The sequence below is a fragment of the Electrophorus electricus genome, chromosome 4, assembly GCF_041902795.1.
Source record: "Electrophorus electricus isolate QZ-2024a chromosome 4, ASM4190279v1, whole genome shotgun sequence".
In the NCBI taxonomy this organism is placed as follows: Eukaryota; Metazoa; Chordata; class Actinopteri; order Gymnotiformes; family Gymnotidae; genus Electrophorus; species Electrophorus electricus.
In genome coordinates, this window is record NC_137500.1 from 27,862,642 (window position 1) to 27,879,533 (window position 16,892).

The 16,892-nt window shown below is 41.7% G+C and overlaps 3 protein-coding genes across 3 annotated transcripts; 1 reads left to right on the forward strand and 2 right to left on the reverse strand.

Moving 5' to 3' along the window:
- Positions 1-5,161: 5,161 nt before the first annotated feature.
- LOC113588610 (glutathione S-transferase P) lies at positions 5,162-9,366 on the forward strand. Its single transcript, XM_027027877.3, has 7 exons — positions 5,162-5,299; positions 5,885-5,920; positions 6,466-6,572; positions 6,877-6,964; positions 7,954-8,057; positions 8,652-8,753; positions 9,000-9,366. Coding segments are annotated over exons 1-7 (627 nt in total). The 5' UTR covers positions 5,162-5,298; the 3' UTR covers positions 9,189-9,366.
- A 1,321-nt stretch (positions 9,367-10,687) lies between these two features.
- Positions 10,688-13,254, reverse strand: gdf9 (growth differentiation factor 9). The gene is made up of 2 exons (XM_035523616.2): positions 12,888-13,254; positions 10,688-11,631 (listed from the first exon to the last, which is right to left on the reverse strand). The coding sequence occupies exons 1-2, from the start codon at positions 13,246-13,248 to the stop codon at positions 10,688-10,690; spliced, it is 1,305 nt and encodes a 434-aa protein (XP_035379509.2). The 5' UTR covers positions 13,249-13,254.
- Positions 13,255-14,472: 1,218 nt separating this feature from the next.
- Positions 14,473-16,274, reverse strand: sowahab (sosondowah ankyrin repeat domain family member Ab). The gene has a single exon (XM_081713045.1). The coding sequence runs from the start codon at positions 16,183-16,185 to the stop codon at positions 14,725-14,727; it is 1,461 nt and encodes a 486-aa protein (XP_081569171.1). The 5' UTR covers positions 16,186-16,274; the 3' UTR covers positions 14,473-14,724.
- Positions 16,275-16,892: the final 618 nt, after the last annotated feature.

Here is a 16,892-nt window from a genome sequence, read left to right on the forward strand (position 1 = left end):
CACCGAGAATAATGATTAGTTGGTACACAAGTTCAGTGAACTTGTTTTTCGTTTCCCTATTTATTTGTCTAATTTATTTATTTCTGTGGCTTTGTGCAATTTTTTTTTTTCATGCATTGTGTTGTTGCATACAGCTGTGACTCTGTATGGTAGCCCGAGTATATTATCCCTGTAGAATAGCCTAAAACCAATATACTAGTATTTTCAAACAAATTAGAACTGGCAGGGATATAATTTGACATATTTAATGAATACATGTATGTGCCCATCATAGTAAACGTGTCGTTCATAGATCATTTTGCTTTTAATCTGCAAATAATTAAAAAACAGAAGCGGTTTGGGATACAGGAGTGGGGAACACACCAGTCGAGGGTCAATGAGCACCTGAAAGCATTTAATCCAAAGGATTAGGATTAAGGAGTCACAGGATTGACGCATAATATCTTGTCAATGCATTAATGATGTGGTATTGATAGGAATTATAAATCCTAATTTCAGAGATGATCGTAGATATTACACGCTGCTAGCGGAATATTTCTCAGGTGACGACTGCACAGATCACATTCTGAACTGACTAAATTTAGATCAACAAATTAACTGTTGTAGTTCCTTTAATATATTGACATACAATATTTTTTAAATTCCACTTAAGTTTATTATTGTTGTAAAAGGTGAAAATAAACACCTGGTGTGTACAGTTATAGCCTGTACAGTAACTAAGACTGTACGTCTGCGTTGATTTGGTGGATCACAGATTCGCTCAACAACTGAGGAATATTCAAGAATATTGAAAGTGTATTTAACTGAAAACAGTCTGGATTATTTTCTCCTTTCTTTTTCCATTCTCGTCTCCATCATTGCTAGATGTTTAAGATATGCATTTTCTTGTGATGTCTTTAGTTCAATTTGATCCATAAGAAATATTATAAAACATTACAGAAATATGAAGAATTATACAAATATGGTTGTATTATGAAAATATTAAGACCAAATTGAAATATGCATAATTCAATTTGTAACATGTTTTCTACATAAAACAACTTTAAGGGGAAAAAAAAAGTCTCCCAATTTCTCAAACATACAAAGATACCGACCAGCATTCAGAGGTACACAGAGCAGATGGCTTATAATAATGGTGAACTGGTCACACATTACTACCCTTTTATCAGCTTTGAAAATGGGCCAAAAATGTTCAGTCATACTTGAAGCTGTTATGGGAGTATAGCACTCATCTGTTCTATATAAGTGATCTTTTTCTTGAAATTTTTGGTCAGTGCCAATGTAAACATCAATTGGTTTTAGAAATCACAACGTTAATTATATTAGGTTGGATAAAGTTAATAACAAGCAAGTAACAACAAGCATGCCCAGTACGTGTGTGTGAGTGTGTGCGTGTTTGTGTATGTGTGTGTGTGTATGCATGCAAGTGCATGTGTGTGAGTGTGCGTGTGCACGTGTGAGTGTGCATGTGTGAGTGTGCACGTGTGTGTGTGTGTGCACGTCTATGTGTGTGTTTGTGTGTGTGTGTGTGCACACGTGTGTGTGTGTGTGTGTGTGTGTGTGTGTGTGTGTGTGTGTGTGTGTGTGCGCGTGTGTGAGTGGGGGGGGCGGGGGGGTCGACTCCAGAGGAGGAACAGAAATGGGTGGAACCTGAAAACATCAGCTTAACTCCTTCTCTGAACACTTGACCTCAACCTTCCTCCAACACAGACTGGTGGGCTAAGACAAGCAGCAATGTTTGCATTTGTGTACTTTGTGTTTTGTTTTTTTTCTGGAGGGAGGGGCTCCCGCTCAGTCAGACCAAGCACGAGAATAAGAGCATGTGTGAATTCCCAAGTTCCTGTCTGTATTCCACAGGCACTGCTAACTCTGCACCAGAGCACCGCAATCTCTAGTGTGCTGTTATGGAGCAAGGCATCGTTTTGCATCATTTTCCTTCAACTATTAGAGACCACATTCCCCCCTTAGCTGCTTGTATTTGTGAATAACACTAAAGAATTCCCCCCCTGTATCTGAACAGTGTACTGTGTTCTTGGCAGAGCTCCAGTCATAGGCTGATTGATGGCCATTCTACTCCACTGTGACCTCATCTACCATGCCATTGTTACGTTGCTATGACAGCTGTTACACAACAGTACATGAGTACCAGGCTGCTAAGAAGATGACTAGAACACCACCTCCTTTACATCGCCAGTGTAAATAAACAGTACAGTGAACACTGAGTATTTCACCAACAAAAGATAATGGTCAAACAGCAGCTCAGAAACAGTGGTGCAAAAAACAGAACTCCATAATTTATCTGACACTTTTTTATCCAACAACTTATAATTATGACTGAACATAACTTGAGGGTCAAGGGTCTTACGTGCTGATTATTAGTCAAGCACCTTAACTGGTGAGCTAACAATGGCCCCTACTAGTTGTTACATTTTGTTGATAGCAGTGGTAGTATGTATGTACTTTAAAGCGCACAGAAGTTCATGTCTGGAGAAATAAAACAACAGAACATACAAAACTGTGGCACAGCTCGAGACGAACATACTTCCTGTCTAAAACCCTGTATTTAAGACATTAACCTTGTATTACACATGAAATCTTAGATGAGGGCAGGATCTCCTGCTTATGGCTGGTGACACAGTACTACACTCGGTCATATTTTAATGCTGTTTATGTGCACGCTTATGGGTGGCAGCAGTGTCTGGTCTCAGAGGTGATCCTCAGATACTTGCCCAAGAGGAAACCCAGCTGGAAAAAGGGGCCCTATAACAAAGTCCATGGAGAGAGGGAGCGCAGCGATATGTGAAGAACATGATGTAAGATGTTGGTGTTGTATGGCGTGCATAACACTCTCCACGAGATATTAAGTACAGTGCTTTTTAGACATGGCAGACATAAACATAACAGGTGTGTAAGTGTGTGTGTGTGTGTGTGTGTGTGTGTGTGTGTGTGTGTGTGCGCGTGTGTGTTTGCATCAGTGCATGCTTGAACATGCTTAGATATTCATCATACATATTGTGCTTCATATTTTTACAGCAAGTGAACATGCCCCTAGTATAGAGAGACAAAAAAGATAAGTGTGACTGAGGCATTTTGCATTATGGTATGAAACCATCAGTGTGGTAACCACACCTAATCTGCATTAGCTTTACTATAGTGTTTGGTGTTTCATGTATTAGCTTTACTATAGTGTTTGGTGTTTCATGCATTAGCATTACTATAACGTTTGGTGTTTCATACATTAGCTTTACTATAGCATTTGGTGTTTACTTCATTAGCATTGCAATAGTGTTTGGTGTTTAATTCATTAGCATTACTTTAGCGTTTAGTGTTTATTGCATTAGACTTACTATAGCGTTTGATATTTCATGCATTAACTTTACTATAGCATTTGGTGTTTAATGCATTATCTTTATTGTAGTGTTTGGGATTTAATGCATTAAATCTGGGCATAATTCACTCCCAGTACAAGTGATGTGAACTGGAATACTGCAGTACTGGATGTCCAGTGATAACCCTGGCACTCCTGACCATTTGTCAAATATTTTGACCAGTATTTTAACATAACTTTTTTAAATTATGAACATTTTAGTTAAATCAACTGTATTACAAGTTAACAAACATATTTCTAATATACGTTAATGAACTGAGTAATGAACTGAACTGTAGATCACAGAAGAGCTGTAGTGTGGGTCAACAGGTGTTAAAAGTCATTACATCACCCTAAATATGAAACCAGTGTTCCCTACATTTTAGGTTAGTTTAAAAACAAAGGAAAGAGGGATCGTGATTGCAAATTTAAGGTCACAGTGATGAAATCAGAATTGCAGAAAGCAACCACATAATCTTCTCAAAAACGCTCAAACAGCAGCAACTTAAATACAAATAAATACTACATAAACATCAAAGCTACACAAAGGCCGCTTAATAACCCAAACTGAACAAATACTTTAGGAAAGCCAAAGAAACCAATAAGGTAGGCTGGGTTTCCCTCTTTTACCTGCTACACACAGACAGGATTATGTACATACAGGACTTCTCAAACAACATCTTGTCAGCACTGCATGTAACTAAATACTAATGCTGGTGTGAACGGAACTGTCCCTAAAAGCTGTGATTTCACTAGAAAACAGCATTCCATAAAGGAGTGTAAAAACAGGATTTCAGTAACCTCACTGCACTTGTAGATGAGTTTAACATTATGTTCCCACTACTTCCATAATTGTAGTGTAGAATATGTGTAATATTTTTGTATAGTACTACAGCTCTTGGTGCGCCCTCTCATTCTGCTGTTTCTCATTTGTCTGTGTAATACCACACCACTAGGACTCCAGATCTATTTGGGATTACAATTACAGCGCCGCATAGTTTGTAATTAGCAATATGAACAGTTCACATCATATCTACCCTTTTACCTAGTTAATGACTCTTCCTTAAGGATCACCCCATTTGTCAACAATTACTCTATTACATGGTGAAAATCATGTGATTATCACCCCATAACAGATAGGGCAGGGCGGGAGCAGGGGCATAGTGTATTTCCCCGAGGGATAGTGTTTCCTTTAATCTGTGGTTTGAAAATAAACAGCACTGTGTGCGTGCCCGAGTCTTTCCCGTCCGTTCACAGGCTTATGGAGACGGCCCTTTTCAGGAAGGGTCGCTATATTGTAATCAGCAACTAACCATTTCATCAGGGTCCGGCTGTATTAACTAACCTGTAGCCTTCTTCACAAGGATGCAGACTGTTCCGTCGTCTCTACATAATGCAGAAACATGCTGTTACACTCTATGCTCGTGTGTGTGTGTGTGTGCACGGTCTGCATCAGCTGTGCAGATACAATTTCCACTGGTTCGAAGTTGTTCTGCGAAGCTCTCAGTAAGCTTTCTGCTCTTGGTTTCTCCGCTATGCGGCGAAGTGCATACAATGCAAAGAGACGCAAAGACTACACAGAGATACAGTGCAAGCGGTGCAATACCCAGCTCATAGAGCAATGCGTGCGGAGGACTGTGTAACAACAACGGATCCATTCGTGCTGTATATTTGAGTGGCTGTATATTAGACCGCATCATATCGGCTGTCATCCGTGTTTGTTGTGCAGGGCAGAGTTTACTTGTGATGTTCAAACAATAAGCCGTTGGTCCGTGATATCTAAGCACCTAAACCGGTCAGCATGACTCAACAAAAATTCTAAGCGGACATTGCGTTATAAAAGGAAGCGACGAGAGTCAGGCTAGCTTGGTTTCGGCGTAGGCACCCCTCAGATAGCGCGACACGCACTTCCACCAGCGCGACTTTTCAAGAGTGAGTAACACCGCGTTTTTCTATGATTGGTCTTTGATAGAAACCTTTTCATAACATTTAGTTTGTTTTGCATAATAAAATAAGTACTCCGAACTTTTGCATAACATTTAGTCTGTTACGGACGGTATGCTATGCGTGGGTGTAAGTGTTCCTTTATTCGTAAACTTGCAATGAACCCGCACGTTCAGTAGGTTATATACTATATATGCTATATACTTGTCTGAGCAGAAAAGCAAAAGTAATAGAGTTCCTGAAATTTTAAAATAAAAGTGTTTTGTGTTGTAAAAGTGAACAGTTCTAGCTGAATTCTGAAGCTCAATGGCGCCTGAAAGGAAAAAACTCATTTGGCTTTAAGCCACTGACGTTACATAACTCGGTGTGAAAGGGCGTTTAGTCGGAACAGGAATTTTGACAAATTCGAGTTAATTGAGAAGTCGAAATTCCATACAGTTATTTTAGATTTCTGTGTTTATTTTAGCTTCTCTTACAGTATGCATTTACACCAGGTGGTAAATTACATTTACCACAGGTGGAGTTTTTAAGATCTGTGTGTGTGTGCGTGCGTGCGTGCGTGTGTGTGTGTAGTGACAGGGTTCACGATCACCTACTTCGCCGTGAGAGGTAAGTGACCACCTGCTTTGCAGCTCATCAGTCACATAACTACACCTTGGCGTTCAGGCTGCCCGTGCACTTAGTGTGATGACACAAAATGTTGCGGAATGACGGTACACGGCTTCTAAATATCATGAAGAATTACAGTAAAATGTAGTGAAACAGTTTTGAAGAAACATTTCATTATAATGACCATTGTGTGTTAAAGCACAGGTGAATCTGTTGGCCATACTATAGTAGATCTGACTCTGTACCAAAGCAAATCGGACATCACCATATCCTTTTGAAATATCTGTCCTGATTTTAATCGGCCACTACAAAAGAGGTAAAACAATTTTTAAAGAAGAAATCCAGTTCTGTGATAGTAAGAATATTATTACTTTAATTATATGACATTGTCACGATGCATTATATTGCCACGTAGCTGTTAACGGACCGTATCTTTCGTCAGGAATTTGTTCAAACGCATGGCTGTCAGAGTTGCTGAAAGGTGTGATGAATGAAGGATGATGAGATGGGGTTTCCATAACAATGACCTCTTGACCCTGTGCTAGGAAGATGCGGTGCGATGCGGATCATGCTGTCTGACCAGGGCCAGGAGTGGAAGGAGGTGGTGGTGACCTTCGATGAGTGGATGAAGGGAGACCTGAAGAAAACCTGTGTGAGTGTCTCACAAAAGCCATAGAGACTTGATGCATTCCAGCATTTATATGTTAATATATTCCAGAAGTGTTCTAGGCCAACATTCCTGATTTGAGTGATTTTAAAACAATACAAAACTTCCTCACTGATATTCCTCCAGACATCCACCTCCCCAAATTAGAATATTGTAGGTCATGAATGAAATTGCAACAAAAAACATGTAGTTTGAAAGGAAATATAGTGTTTTGTTTAGTACATTTTTCTGTGGTACAGTTTGTCGCCATAAAACTTTTTAATGACTTGATTGTCTTTTATTTTTGTAGGTTTTTGGGCAGTTGCCCAAGTTTGAAGACAATGGCCTGATTTTGTATCAGTCAAATGCTATTTTGAGGCACCTTGGACGCAAACTTGGTATTGACCTCATTTACATCTGTTACACATTAACTTTCATTAACAACATGTGCATGTAAACATGCAATTCAGGGCATTTATATCTAGTGCCAGAAATGTAGCCACCAAAACCAAAGATCAGACGTAATTGTTTTGCATGCATTGATGAACAATGGTGGAGAAAATTCCTTCTCCTAAATGAAACACTCCTTTGTGCTTTAATGGAATATTGTCCAAACCTCTGAACAAAATTCAAGTGGCTCACTTCCTTTCCTTTCATTCCCTCTGCTCTAAAAAGGTGACACACAGGAATGTGGAATTTGACACATGCCGTCCTTTGCCCCACTATATTCGAGGACATGCAGTGGTTTTCCCAAAGACCTCCGTTGAATTCCAAAAACAATTCAACATCCCAAGCACAATCCCCGGAACAGCGTTTTCGCTTAGGTATAATGTCAAGCAGCCTAACTGAACGAGAGCTGGATGTTCCTTATGTTGGTGCGGCACTTGCGTGTCCGATGAGCGTTCCTGGTTTGGGTGGAATTCTTGTTCTTAGGTGGCTCAGCATGTAATCATCAGTAAGGTTATGACTCTGTACTAGACCGAACGAAACTTTACTTCGTTGTTTAACAGTAGCCTACGAAGGCTCACGAACATGCAGTCCATCCCAAATGCAACATGCTGATTGTAGTTCAGTCGACCGTTTCAGTTGTCTGCACCAGTTTCACTCTCCTCTGGCTTACCTACATTGTTGCTGCTTTTTTTGTGCTTTCTACCTTAGGTTAGCGACCTCGGGTTTTTGTGAAAGACGACATATAAATCTAACCTATTGTTGTTGTTTTTATTTTACGCATTTGGTAGATGCCCTAAGCAAGTGTAGTTAGTCTTGCCCACTACACTACCAACCTCCTCAACTGACCAGTTCTCCAACATGCAACAGAAAACAGACCGAGAACACGTTTCACTGCCAACACGTCTTAACAGTAGTTTCCTTTCACTTGCATGTACAGGCGCGAATGGGGAGACTGAACGTGAAGCCTCCCTCGTCGACATGGTGGCCGAGGGAGTCGAAGAGATTCGTACTAAATATCTGAAAATGATTTACCAGGAATATGTAAGCCCTGTTTTGATTTTTAAAGCTATATTTCCACAGCAAATGCAGCATATCTCCCATATCTGTTGTAGCATCATATTTTCACTAGTCAGTTTACATCTGATAATATTGACACTAAAAATGCAACATGTCCTGGAGCAGGAGGTCACCTCAGGTTCCCACATGCGTGGATTAACCATAGCTAGGGATTAGAGCGGCAGTTCATACTTTTATTTTGACATGCGTCGTTGTCTCTGTTGATGTTCAAAAAACGGTTTGACAGATTATTTGCCAAAATCTTTAAGGTTAACACAAGACTTTAAATTATCAAAATGGCACCACAGTAATCAGACAAGCTCCAAGTTTACCATTTACAGTTTCCACACTAAGTGCACATATTTCATGCAGGACTGCTGCTGTTGTAGAAAATGGAACTTGTAGGGTGTCTTGATGAGGTTTCAACAGAAATCTATTATCTTCACCCTTTTGTATCAGTATTAGTCAGAAAAAGGAGATAAGTGAATGTCTGTGGAGGGCTGTACAAATGGCAGGAGCCTTGGGGGTCTCAAATACAGCTTTTTAGATTATTTTTTTTTGTTGCCTTTTCTTCCACAGGAGACTGGAAAAGATGCCCACATCAAAGACTTGCCGAACCACTTCTGCAAGTTTGAGGCTATCCTGGTCAAAAATCAAAGTGGCTTCCTCGTTGGAAATTCGGTAAAGCATCCCTATGGATCTGTGCTTCTGGGTCCTGCATGGTCCAGAATTATCCCTGCTCTCATCTGACTGAAGTCCCTGTTGAACATCAGGCAGGATGGAGCAAGGATAACACGAACGTGTGGGATGGTGCATATTCTGGGACTGGGAATTGGAACTGAGAATTCCCACCATTTCTAGAGCTTTCCCGTTATTGTTCTGGAGCGAAACAGTGAGTGAGTGTGTGTCCTGTTTGTCTGCTCTCAGATCTCCTACGCAGACTACAGTCTGTTTGAGGTCTTGCTGAACCATCAGGTGCTGAGCCCAACATGTCTGGACTCCTTCCCTTCCCTGAAGAAGTTTGTGGAGATGATGTCTGCCCGCCCCAAAATCAAGACATTTCTCCAATCAGACGCCTACAAGAAACTGCCAATCAATGGAAACGGCAAGCAGTAATTCACATGATGCCTTATAAACATTGATGTCTATTAAAACGAGTTGTAAACTTAATATATTCAATATGGTTGATGCTTTGAATAGCAAAGCTTTCCAGTTTCTATACATAGTTAAATTTTGGTCAAATTTGACAGATTTTTGACTGTTCATTTATTGAAAATAAAAAATATATATTACATGTGCAGTTTGTGTTTGCAGTAGCCTGAAATATTCAGATTTGTCTTTATTCTGCATTAGCAGAAAAAAGTGGACTGAAGTTCAACTTGTGCAGGTCAGTGACCACATTTGGTACCTACAACTGAAGAAAAGTTGAGAGCATGTAGTCCTTAACTTCCTTCTGCCACCTGGTGGTTCCTTGCATGCATGGCATGTTCTCACCCTGTTGAAATGATCACTTCTGTCCAGCTTGGCTTATTTGGACCCCTGTGGGTCCACCAGAGAACAAAGGGAATAATTTTCTCTCATTAACTAATTTTTGGATCATTATATTTTGTAGTTGGAACTTATGGGCATCTCATATTTCTAACAAACTTTATTATGAGATATTAAGTGGCAGAAACATGGAGGAATGGAAATGGATTAGTGAACATTGGCAAAGGTAGAATGAGAGAGTCCACTTAAAGGCAGTGTTTTTAACTAGAAGAAGCGGAATTCTGTTTCTTTGAGGATCGGGAACTCTGACCATGGATATGAAAGCTTACAGAACTGCGCTGGACTCAGACTGTGATACAAAACACAAGCCTGACAAAAACCCAACAGTAATGAAAAATCAAGGGTGCTTCCATTTTTTTTTATTATTTAACATTTTTTTTATGAACCTATTGAATCTTCTTATGTGAAATCAAAGTCAGCAAGATCATGGTACACAGCTAGAGACATGGCACACAGAAAGGACATAAATAGACAAGATATTCTGCTATAAACCAGTCGGCACACAGTGATTAAAGGCTCTAGAGCTTTTCACATGCTCATCAAGTTGTCCATAAATTAGGGCAACTTACTTTCTGGACATCATGAAGAGCCGGGTTGCCCATGTGACAACCGTTTGCAATCCGCAGGTATAAAAACGAGTGTAAAAGTGTTTCATTTAGAAAAGAGGACCACACTTTTCACAACCTGTCCAGAACTAGATTCTTTTAAAACTTTTCCCATTTGCATTAAAGAAGAGAAAGAACTGAGTCACAACCACCACAAAATAAATTAACTAAACTTAAATGATATTAATAACTCAAACAAAAATTCTTTTTATCCAATGCGTTGATATATTACTACTACGCAAACAAATATTACTTCTGGACAGAAATGAGAAAATACCATTACACAAAATGACAAAATATAAAGAATACACTCAAATGTTCTTAATACTGTTTGGATGAAATGGCTACAGTGAAGAAAATGTTTGACACACGACGTTGGGCAGGAATCGGCCCAGATCATGACAGTAAGCAGGTAAGTGTCGAAAACTTCCGCATTTACAAAGTGGCACATGGAGGACGAAGTTAGCGGCAGGTACACTTGGTAGCGATCATCTCCTCATACTCCTTATAGGCAATAGAGCCATCATTTTCAATGGTCAAAACACTTAAAGGGTCATACTCAGAAGGAACGCACGAGGGTCTGGGCACAGAGGAATCAAGTTTCTCATAAATGATGTTCTGCACCATCGTGTGCACCGGCGACCCATAGATGTAACCCACCACCCTCGGACAAGTGCCCTTGCAATACCTGGGGTTGTACTTGTGGGGCGCTATGATCCAGTGGTCCAGTTTCAGCTGGCTGAAGCTTACCCGGAAGTCATGCAGGTCACAGTCGTCTGTGGGGGACAGATCGTACAGGCCGCCATCCACGTTCCACTCAGGTGCCTGGGTGCTGTTTGGAGGGCTCCGCCGGTCCCTCCACGCCTGCTGCGCCGGTCCATACCGCCAGCCATGCTGCATGGACATCTCATTCCAGCGGTTCACCCTGATGCTTGCTGCCCTGTCCGGTGTGGACCCCCTCTGGTATGCCACCTCGCTGGTGTCGTTCAGGTAGAGAAGAAGAGATGGGGCCATGTGGAGCTTAACGGGGCCCCTGGGAGCATGGCTGCTCCCTACAGGGTGGCTGGCCTCCAGGCAGGTCAGGTTGATGAGCAGATGGATGTCCTTTTTATGGCTCTGGATGACGGGGTGGAGGAAGGACGTCACGTCCACCTCCATCCAGCGCCGTCGGCCGGCGCTCTTCGAGTGCACGTGGAAGCTTACAGGCCGGGCTGGGCTGAGAGGGCGGGGCAAGCAGACGCACACACTGTGAGCCGGCAGGGTCTGCTCCGTCACGTGCAGGTAGCAGATGGAGGCCAGCGAGGGGGCGTGGCTGTGGTTGACGGAGTACAGCAGGACGGATTTGAGCAGTTGCTCCTGAGATCGCACACGGTGTAGACTGTAGGAAATGTCCTGCATGAAAACGTCTGAGAAACAACACAGGTCTGAGAGAAATGAGACAGCTGTGAAAGAAAGATCTTTCACCATCCTCAATCGTTCAACAAACAACTTATGGGAATATGGACCATAAAGAGCATACACGTGTGTGTGTGTGTGTGTGTGTGTGTGTGTGTGTGTGTGTGTGTGTTTGGTTTTTCTAAGTCAATCTGCTGACAAAAACATTTGAAAAAGCTCCAATCTGTAACTGCGTAAATGGGGTTACTGTGACCCTAGTTTATGACTTTGGGATTCTCCATCCCAACCACACAAGCAGGTTCGATACTCAACTAAATGTGCACAGCAAAATGGAGACTCTCCTGTAAACCTAAAGAAGGAATATAGAGTTATGTGAAAGAGTTCGACATGCAAGATTCTATCATTTTAAACTGTTGTTTGTAAAAAAACAAACAAACAAACAAAAAAAAACCAACAGATTGCTTATGACAAAGTTTCTTTAAGCATTTTAAATTGAGCAAAAATCACTGACAGTTGATGCAAGTAGATTATCTTTGATTTGGTCAGTTTCCAAGACTAAGATTAAGCCCAAATCCAAATTAAAAAGAACACTTCTTAGGAGCCAGTGTTTAATATACTTTTTCATTTCATCTCATCATAGAAAGTACACTCACACAGATATGCTTTAAGATACTGCATTGATGTTAGCATCTCTTGTCGGTGTAGCTTTCACTCTTTAATGACAAAATGCCAAATATCCAAGCAAGCTGCTGGATGACATGATTTTCTCCTTCTGCCGTCAGTTGATATTGACAGCGTAATGCAAACATACGCGTAGCTTTTAAAGATCCATATAACAGAACACCCAGCTGAGGAATCCTTATCCTGTCCTACGTGAGACGTCTAACTCTGCCACCATAAGTCCAGGTAACATAGCTACGCAGAGGACAAAGATCATAGAGATTGAGGACAGATCAAAAGAAAACACCAAACTGGACAAGCCAGAGATCCTCCAGGACTCTGAGTGACTATGAACTGGGTTTCCTCACTGCCGCTATGACACTGATCTTAGATCAATATTTTCTGAATATGTAACCACTAAATAAATATCTAGAAATCAAAAATAGTAGCATCTAATTCAATTCTCTATATATGTTTTACATTGATGTTTTACTTTTTTTGTAACAAAGCAGACATGGACTTTATCCTGTCTGACAACGTACATCTTTTCAGCAGATATGATGTGAGCCACATACAGTAGCAGAACGCCCCCTCGCTCGAGGCTCACCTCCGCTTTGCTCGAGACACTCCTGTCGTGGCGTAATCAGACGAACGGTGTTGTACAGATGTGACGCTTCGTGGCTTCGCTCATGTTTGGAGGATACCTTGTACAGTCTTTTCATAAAACGTACATATCTAGAGTCAGGTCTGGTCCGTGGAGTGTACACTCCCCATGGCTCTTGTTTCGACAATGCTTTCAGCAAAGCGGTCAAAATGTTACCGCGATGAGCCAAGCTGAGCGGTTCCACAGATTCGCTTTCAAAAGTTTGGCCTGACCTGAGTGTTATTACACCGATCACGAGGAGTATTAGGATCCCGTTCAGGTAACATAGTGGGCAGCTCGACTGAGCCATCGTCAGTAAATCCATCAAACTTGAACACCTCCTTCACCAAAACTTTGGAGTCTCCAGCCAAACATCACTTCCGTCGCGCTACAGGTGTTTGTAATCATTGCAAACTTTGGTGAGCGGAATCTCTGGCTATGACGTCTGCCAATGCAGCCCCAATGCTGGAGTGGCGGGTCTGGCAATAAATAAATGGGGGGGGGGCGTTGTTTGTTTGTTTTTTTAATCTCCAGCATTACGTACAGTGTCGAGATGCTCGCCATGTGGCTATTCCGGAAAGCTTGGATATCCAGATGGGAACATTTGATCTGTATGCGTCGACCAGGAGCTGAAGCGCCATCAGACGTCACGGAACCCGCGGATCCCCACGCGGACAGGGACGTCCCCGCGATTTCTGCCATAGCCTATAATAACCGCGAGCGGGTCTCTGGCTCGTGCTACTAACCCTGTAGCATTACGCACAAGTATTAACATTTACATTTAAGTTAAAATGTCTTAGACGTTGGAGATGTTATCTCTAAAATACTATATTTTAATATATCAATAAATGTCCTGTGGGAAGAAACCCCCCCAATTCTAGATTAGAGAGAGAGAGAGAGAGAGAGAGAGAGAGCCTTATTTTGCATTTAGATTTACATAAACTACAGGCGGATTCAGCTGTGGCCAGTTACAAGGAGGGTTAGGAGGTCTGTCATTGTATATCTGCAGCTCAAGAGTGAACACCATGCCTGTCTGAGTGAGCCGTCTGTACCAGCTAGACAGTGAAGAGGGGACGACGTCCCAGGAGGCAGGGACACATGTCTGTGAAATTAGAACCATATCACTGACAGGACAAAAGAAACAATTGCAACACTTACCAGGCTGGCTTTGGCTAATATGTGTGCTATGCCAAAAACACCTGAAACAGGGTGACAGGGTGACTTGTACATACAGACATACACACTCATGCTCCTGACTACACGCAGTGTGGACGTAGATGTGTTATTCCTGGAAAATTTGAAAAAGTGTTTGTGCTAAACAAATGGAACAGACAACTCTGCTTTAGCAAGTCAGTGTAAGTGCTTTATTAAATGTTACATGAACTACAGCTGTCTAAAATAAATTCTGTTAAATAAGCAACAGAATTTACAAACATAGACTGAGTTTCAGTTGTTCACTAAACAACTTAGAAGAATTAGCTGTTATCTAATAGCAAATCTAATATTTTTACTATCAAATTAAAACAGATTAAAAAACATTTCATTACTCAAAGACAAAACATTAGAGAATATTCAAGGTAAACAGACAATGGTTAAAGCCAGATATGACTACTCAATATTTTAAACATCTATGTGCAAATTATTTATTTCACAGCTTAAGGTCCTGATCACAGATCAAAATCAGGAGTGAAAGACAAGCTAGAGAAAACATCTATTTGAGGATATGCTATTTAATTTGGGAAGTTAATTGTAGGGGAACATTCTGGAAATGAATGTATAGTCTGTCCTGTCCTCATCTTGGTCAAGGCTGGTCAAGCTGCTTCAAGGCTGAGTGGAATCTTGGTCTGCATCTGAGTGTGTTTCTGTGCTTGGACTGAAATAGTTTACTCAAAGTGCTGAACCCTTTGGGCAGATCGAAAAAGTGCTGCTCATTGTCTGAGGGCTTGTAATCCCCAGCACGAGGGTCTCCGAGCATCTCTCTCACCTTGCGTGAGGCATCCTGGTGTAGGTAGTGATGGGGCTTTTTGCCACTGTTGTCACGTATGTTGCAGTTGGCACCATAATCGTGCACCAGAACACTCACGACTGATTCATGGCTGTGAATTGCAGCGATGTGTAGTGGGGTGTAGCCGTCGTAGCTCTTGACGTTAACGTCAACCCCTGGCCCACCTTGCTGTGAAAAAAGAAGGATCTTGTGCACCGTTTCACTGTTTCCTTGTTTAGCAGCCCAGTGAAGTGCAGTGAAGCCAGACATGAAGTTTCTCCTCTCTGCCAGCTTGATGTCCTGGAGCAGAAGCTGGCAGATTTGATCCCGCTGTCCTGCTGCACACTTCACAAGCCAGTCGTGTTCTCTTGTCTCCAGAGGGAAGATGGCTGACTGCTTTGCATCCAAACCTGGTTTGGTGTCCTTGTTGAGACTTTTCTGGGCTGGAGAAGCAGGTGCCACAGAGTGCCTCCGCTTGGTCCCGGGTGATGCGTACAGGTCATGTCCGTCAGTCACATCACTCAGACATGCTGCCACAGTTCTTTCAGCAGATACCTGCTGGTTCAGAGGCTCGGAGGACACCAATAGCTGCTGAGGGGTCGACTTCTCGGTGTGGGCTTTATGGTGGGTTTTCACCCTATTTCTGCTTGGATACTTATGCTGTGAATGTGGTGAGAACGGGGATTTTATTGCCACAACTGCAAAAACATCCCCCTTTTTAGCTACTTTAGTATTATTAGATAGATTATGTATGGTCAAGAAGTCTTCCTGTCTGGATCTAGGTTTTGTAACCAGGGGTGGAATCACAGGATTACAGTCAGCAGAACTGTTGACTTGAAATTCGGGTTTTGCGGAATTGCTAATACAGCAGACAGAATTTCGGCTTGTGCAAAAATTGGAATTATTATTTAAAAGATCTGCATTGTGTATAGTGTCAGACTCACTTGTCGAAAACCCGCTCAGTTCTGAGACGCCTGATGACTCCGGGGAGGAATGTATGCGTGCTGAACTATGCTTGATTTCGGCTTCGAGGGAGTTTCTTTCGCCTTTGAGAAGTTCTTTGTATTTCTTCTTCACAACGACGTATTTTTCGTCATCTATTTGTTTAACTACAGCGACAGTGTTTACAAAACCCTTGAATAGATCCCTGTTTCCTGCCTTTTCCAACGGATCGCTGCAGTTGATGAATTCTTTAAAGTTATTCAGAAGTTCTGAATTCTTCACTTTTCCGCCGTGGTCCAACAGAAATGCTAATACTCTTCCCTGTGTCAGTGCCATTTATGGTTCCCAAATGTGGCAATGTATTATCCCAGTCGACCGTTATCAGGGGATGTTTTCTGCAACCTGCTTCTTCCGGTTATCCCCGAAATCCAGTTTCCTGACCAAGTTCGCCCTCCACCCTACCGCCAGCGTGAACGCGCACTGAACCACACTGGGGATACGCGTGAACGACGAACCGTTGTCCAGAAAAGGTCGGTCGACTGTTCCGTAACTTGTTTACTTAACTGGATCAATTAGCCTTTGTATTCAAATATGCCCCACCCCACTTTTAAGCATAAATAATTATTATATATTAATAAGAAATCTTAATTTTATGCCCTGGTGTCCACTGTAACCTATAGAGAGGTTATTTAACTCATGTTTAATGTTTGTTCAAAACACACACTCACACACACCCTTCCATTTTCTTCACAGACCTTCTACCAGAGGGTGTGTTGTCGTATTTTGGGTGATCTTAGGAGCTGTTGGAGCCACGTTAAGTGTCTCAGCCCCAAGGTCCTGATCTCCACTCAACAACCTTGGTTTTAACCTTCCACACTCTAATTCTCAGTCCCTTGTATTTTTCCACCTTCTCATATTCCTTATTTTGCATGTATCCATCACTTGGAAATTAACTGCAGTTAGTCCTTTTTTGCACAGGTATGCAAAAACATATAATTTGATACAGCCAAACTATTAGCATATTACGAATAAAATAAATCTTT

Excerpts from the sequence above, each read along its gene's own strand:
- sowahab (XM_081713045.1), bottom strand. The coding sequence starts at position 16,185 with ATGGCACTGACACAGGGAAGAGTATTAGCATTTCTGTTGGACCACGGC.
- gdf9 (XM_035523616.2), bottom strand. The coding sequence starts at position 13,248 with ATGGATTTACTGACGATGGCTCAGTCGAGCTGCCCACTATGTTACCTG. Across the intron at positions 11,632-12,887 it reads GTGTCTCGAGCAAAGCGGAG|ACGTTTTCATGCAGGACATT; the intron begins GTGAGCCTCGAG and ends GTTGTTTCTCAG.
- LOC113588610 (XM_027027877.3), top strand. Across the intron at positions 8,058-8,651 it reads AAATGATTTACCAGGAATAT|GAGACTGGAAAAGATGCCCA; the intron begins GTAAGCCCTGTT and ends TTTCTTCCACAG. Across the intron at positions 8,754-8,999 it reads GCTTCCTCGTTGGAAATTCG|ATCTCCTACGCAGACTACAG; the intron begins GTAAAGCATCCC and ends GTCTGCTCTCAG.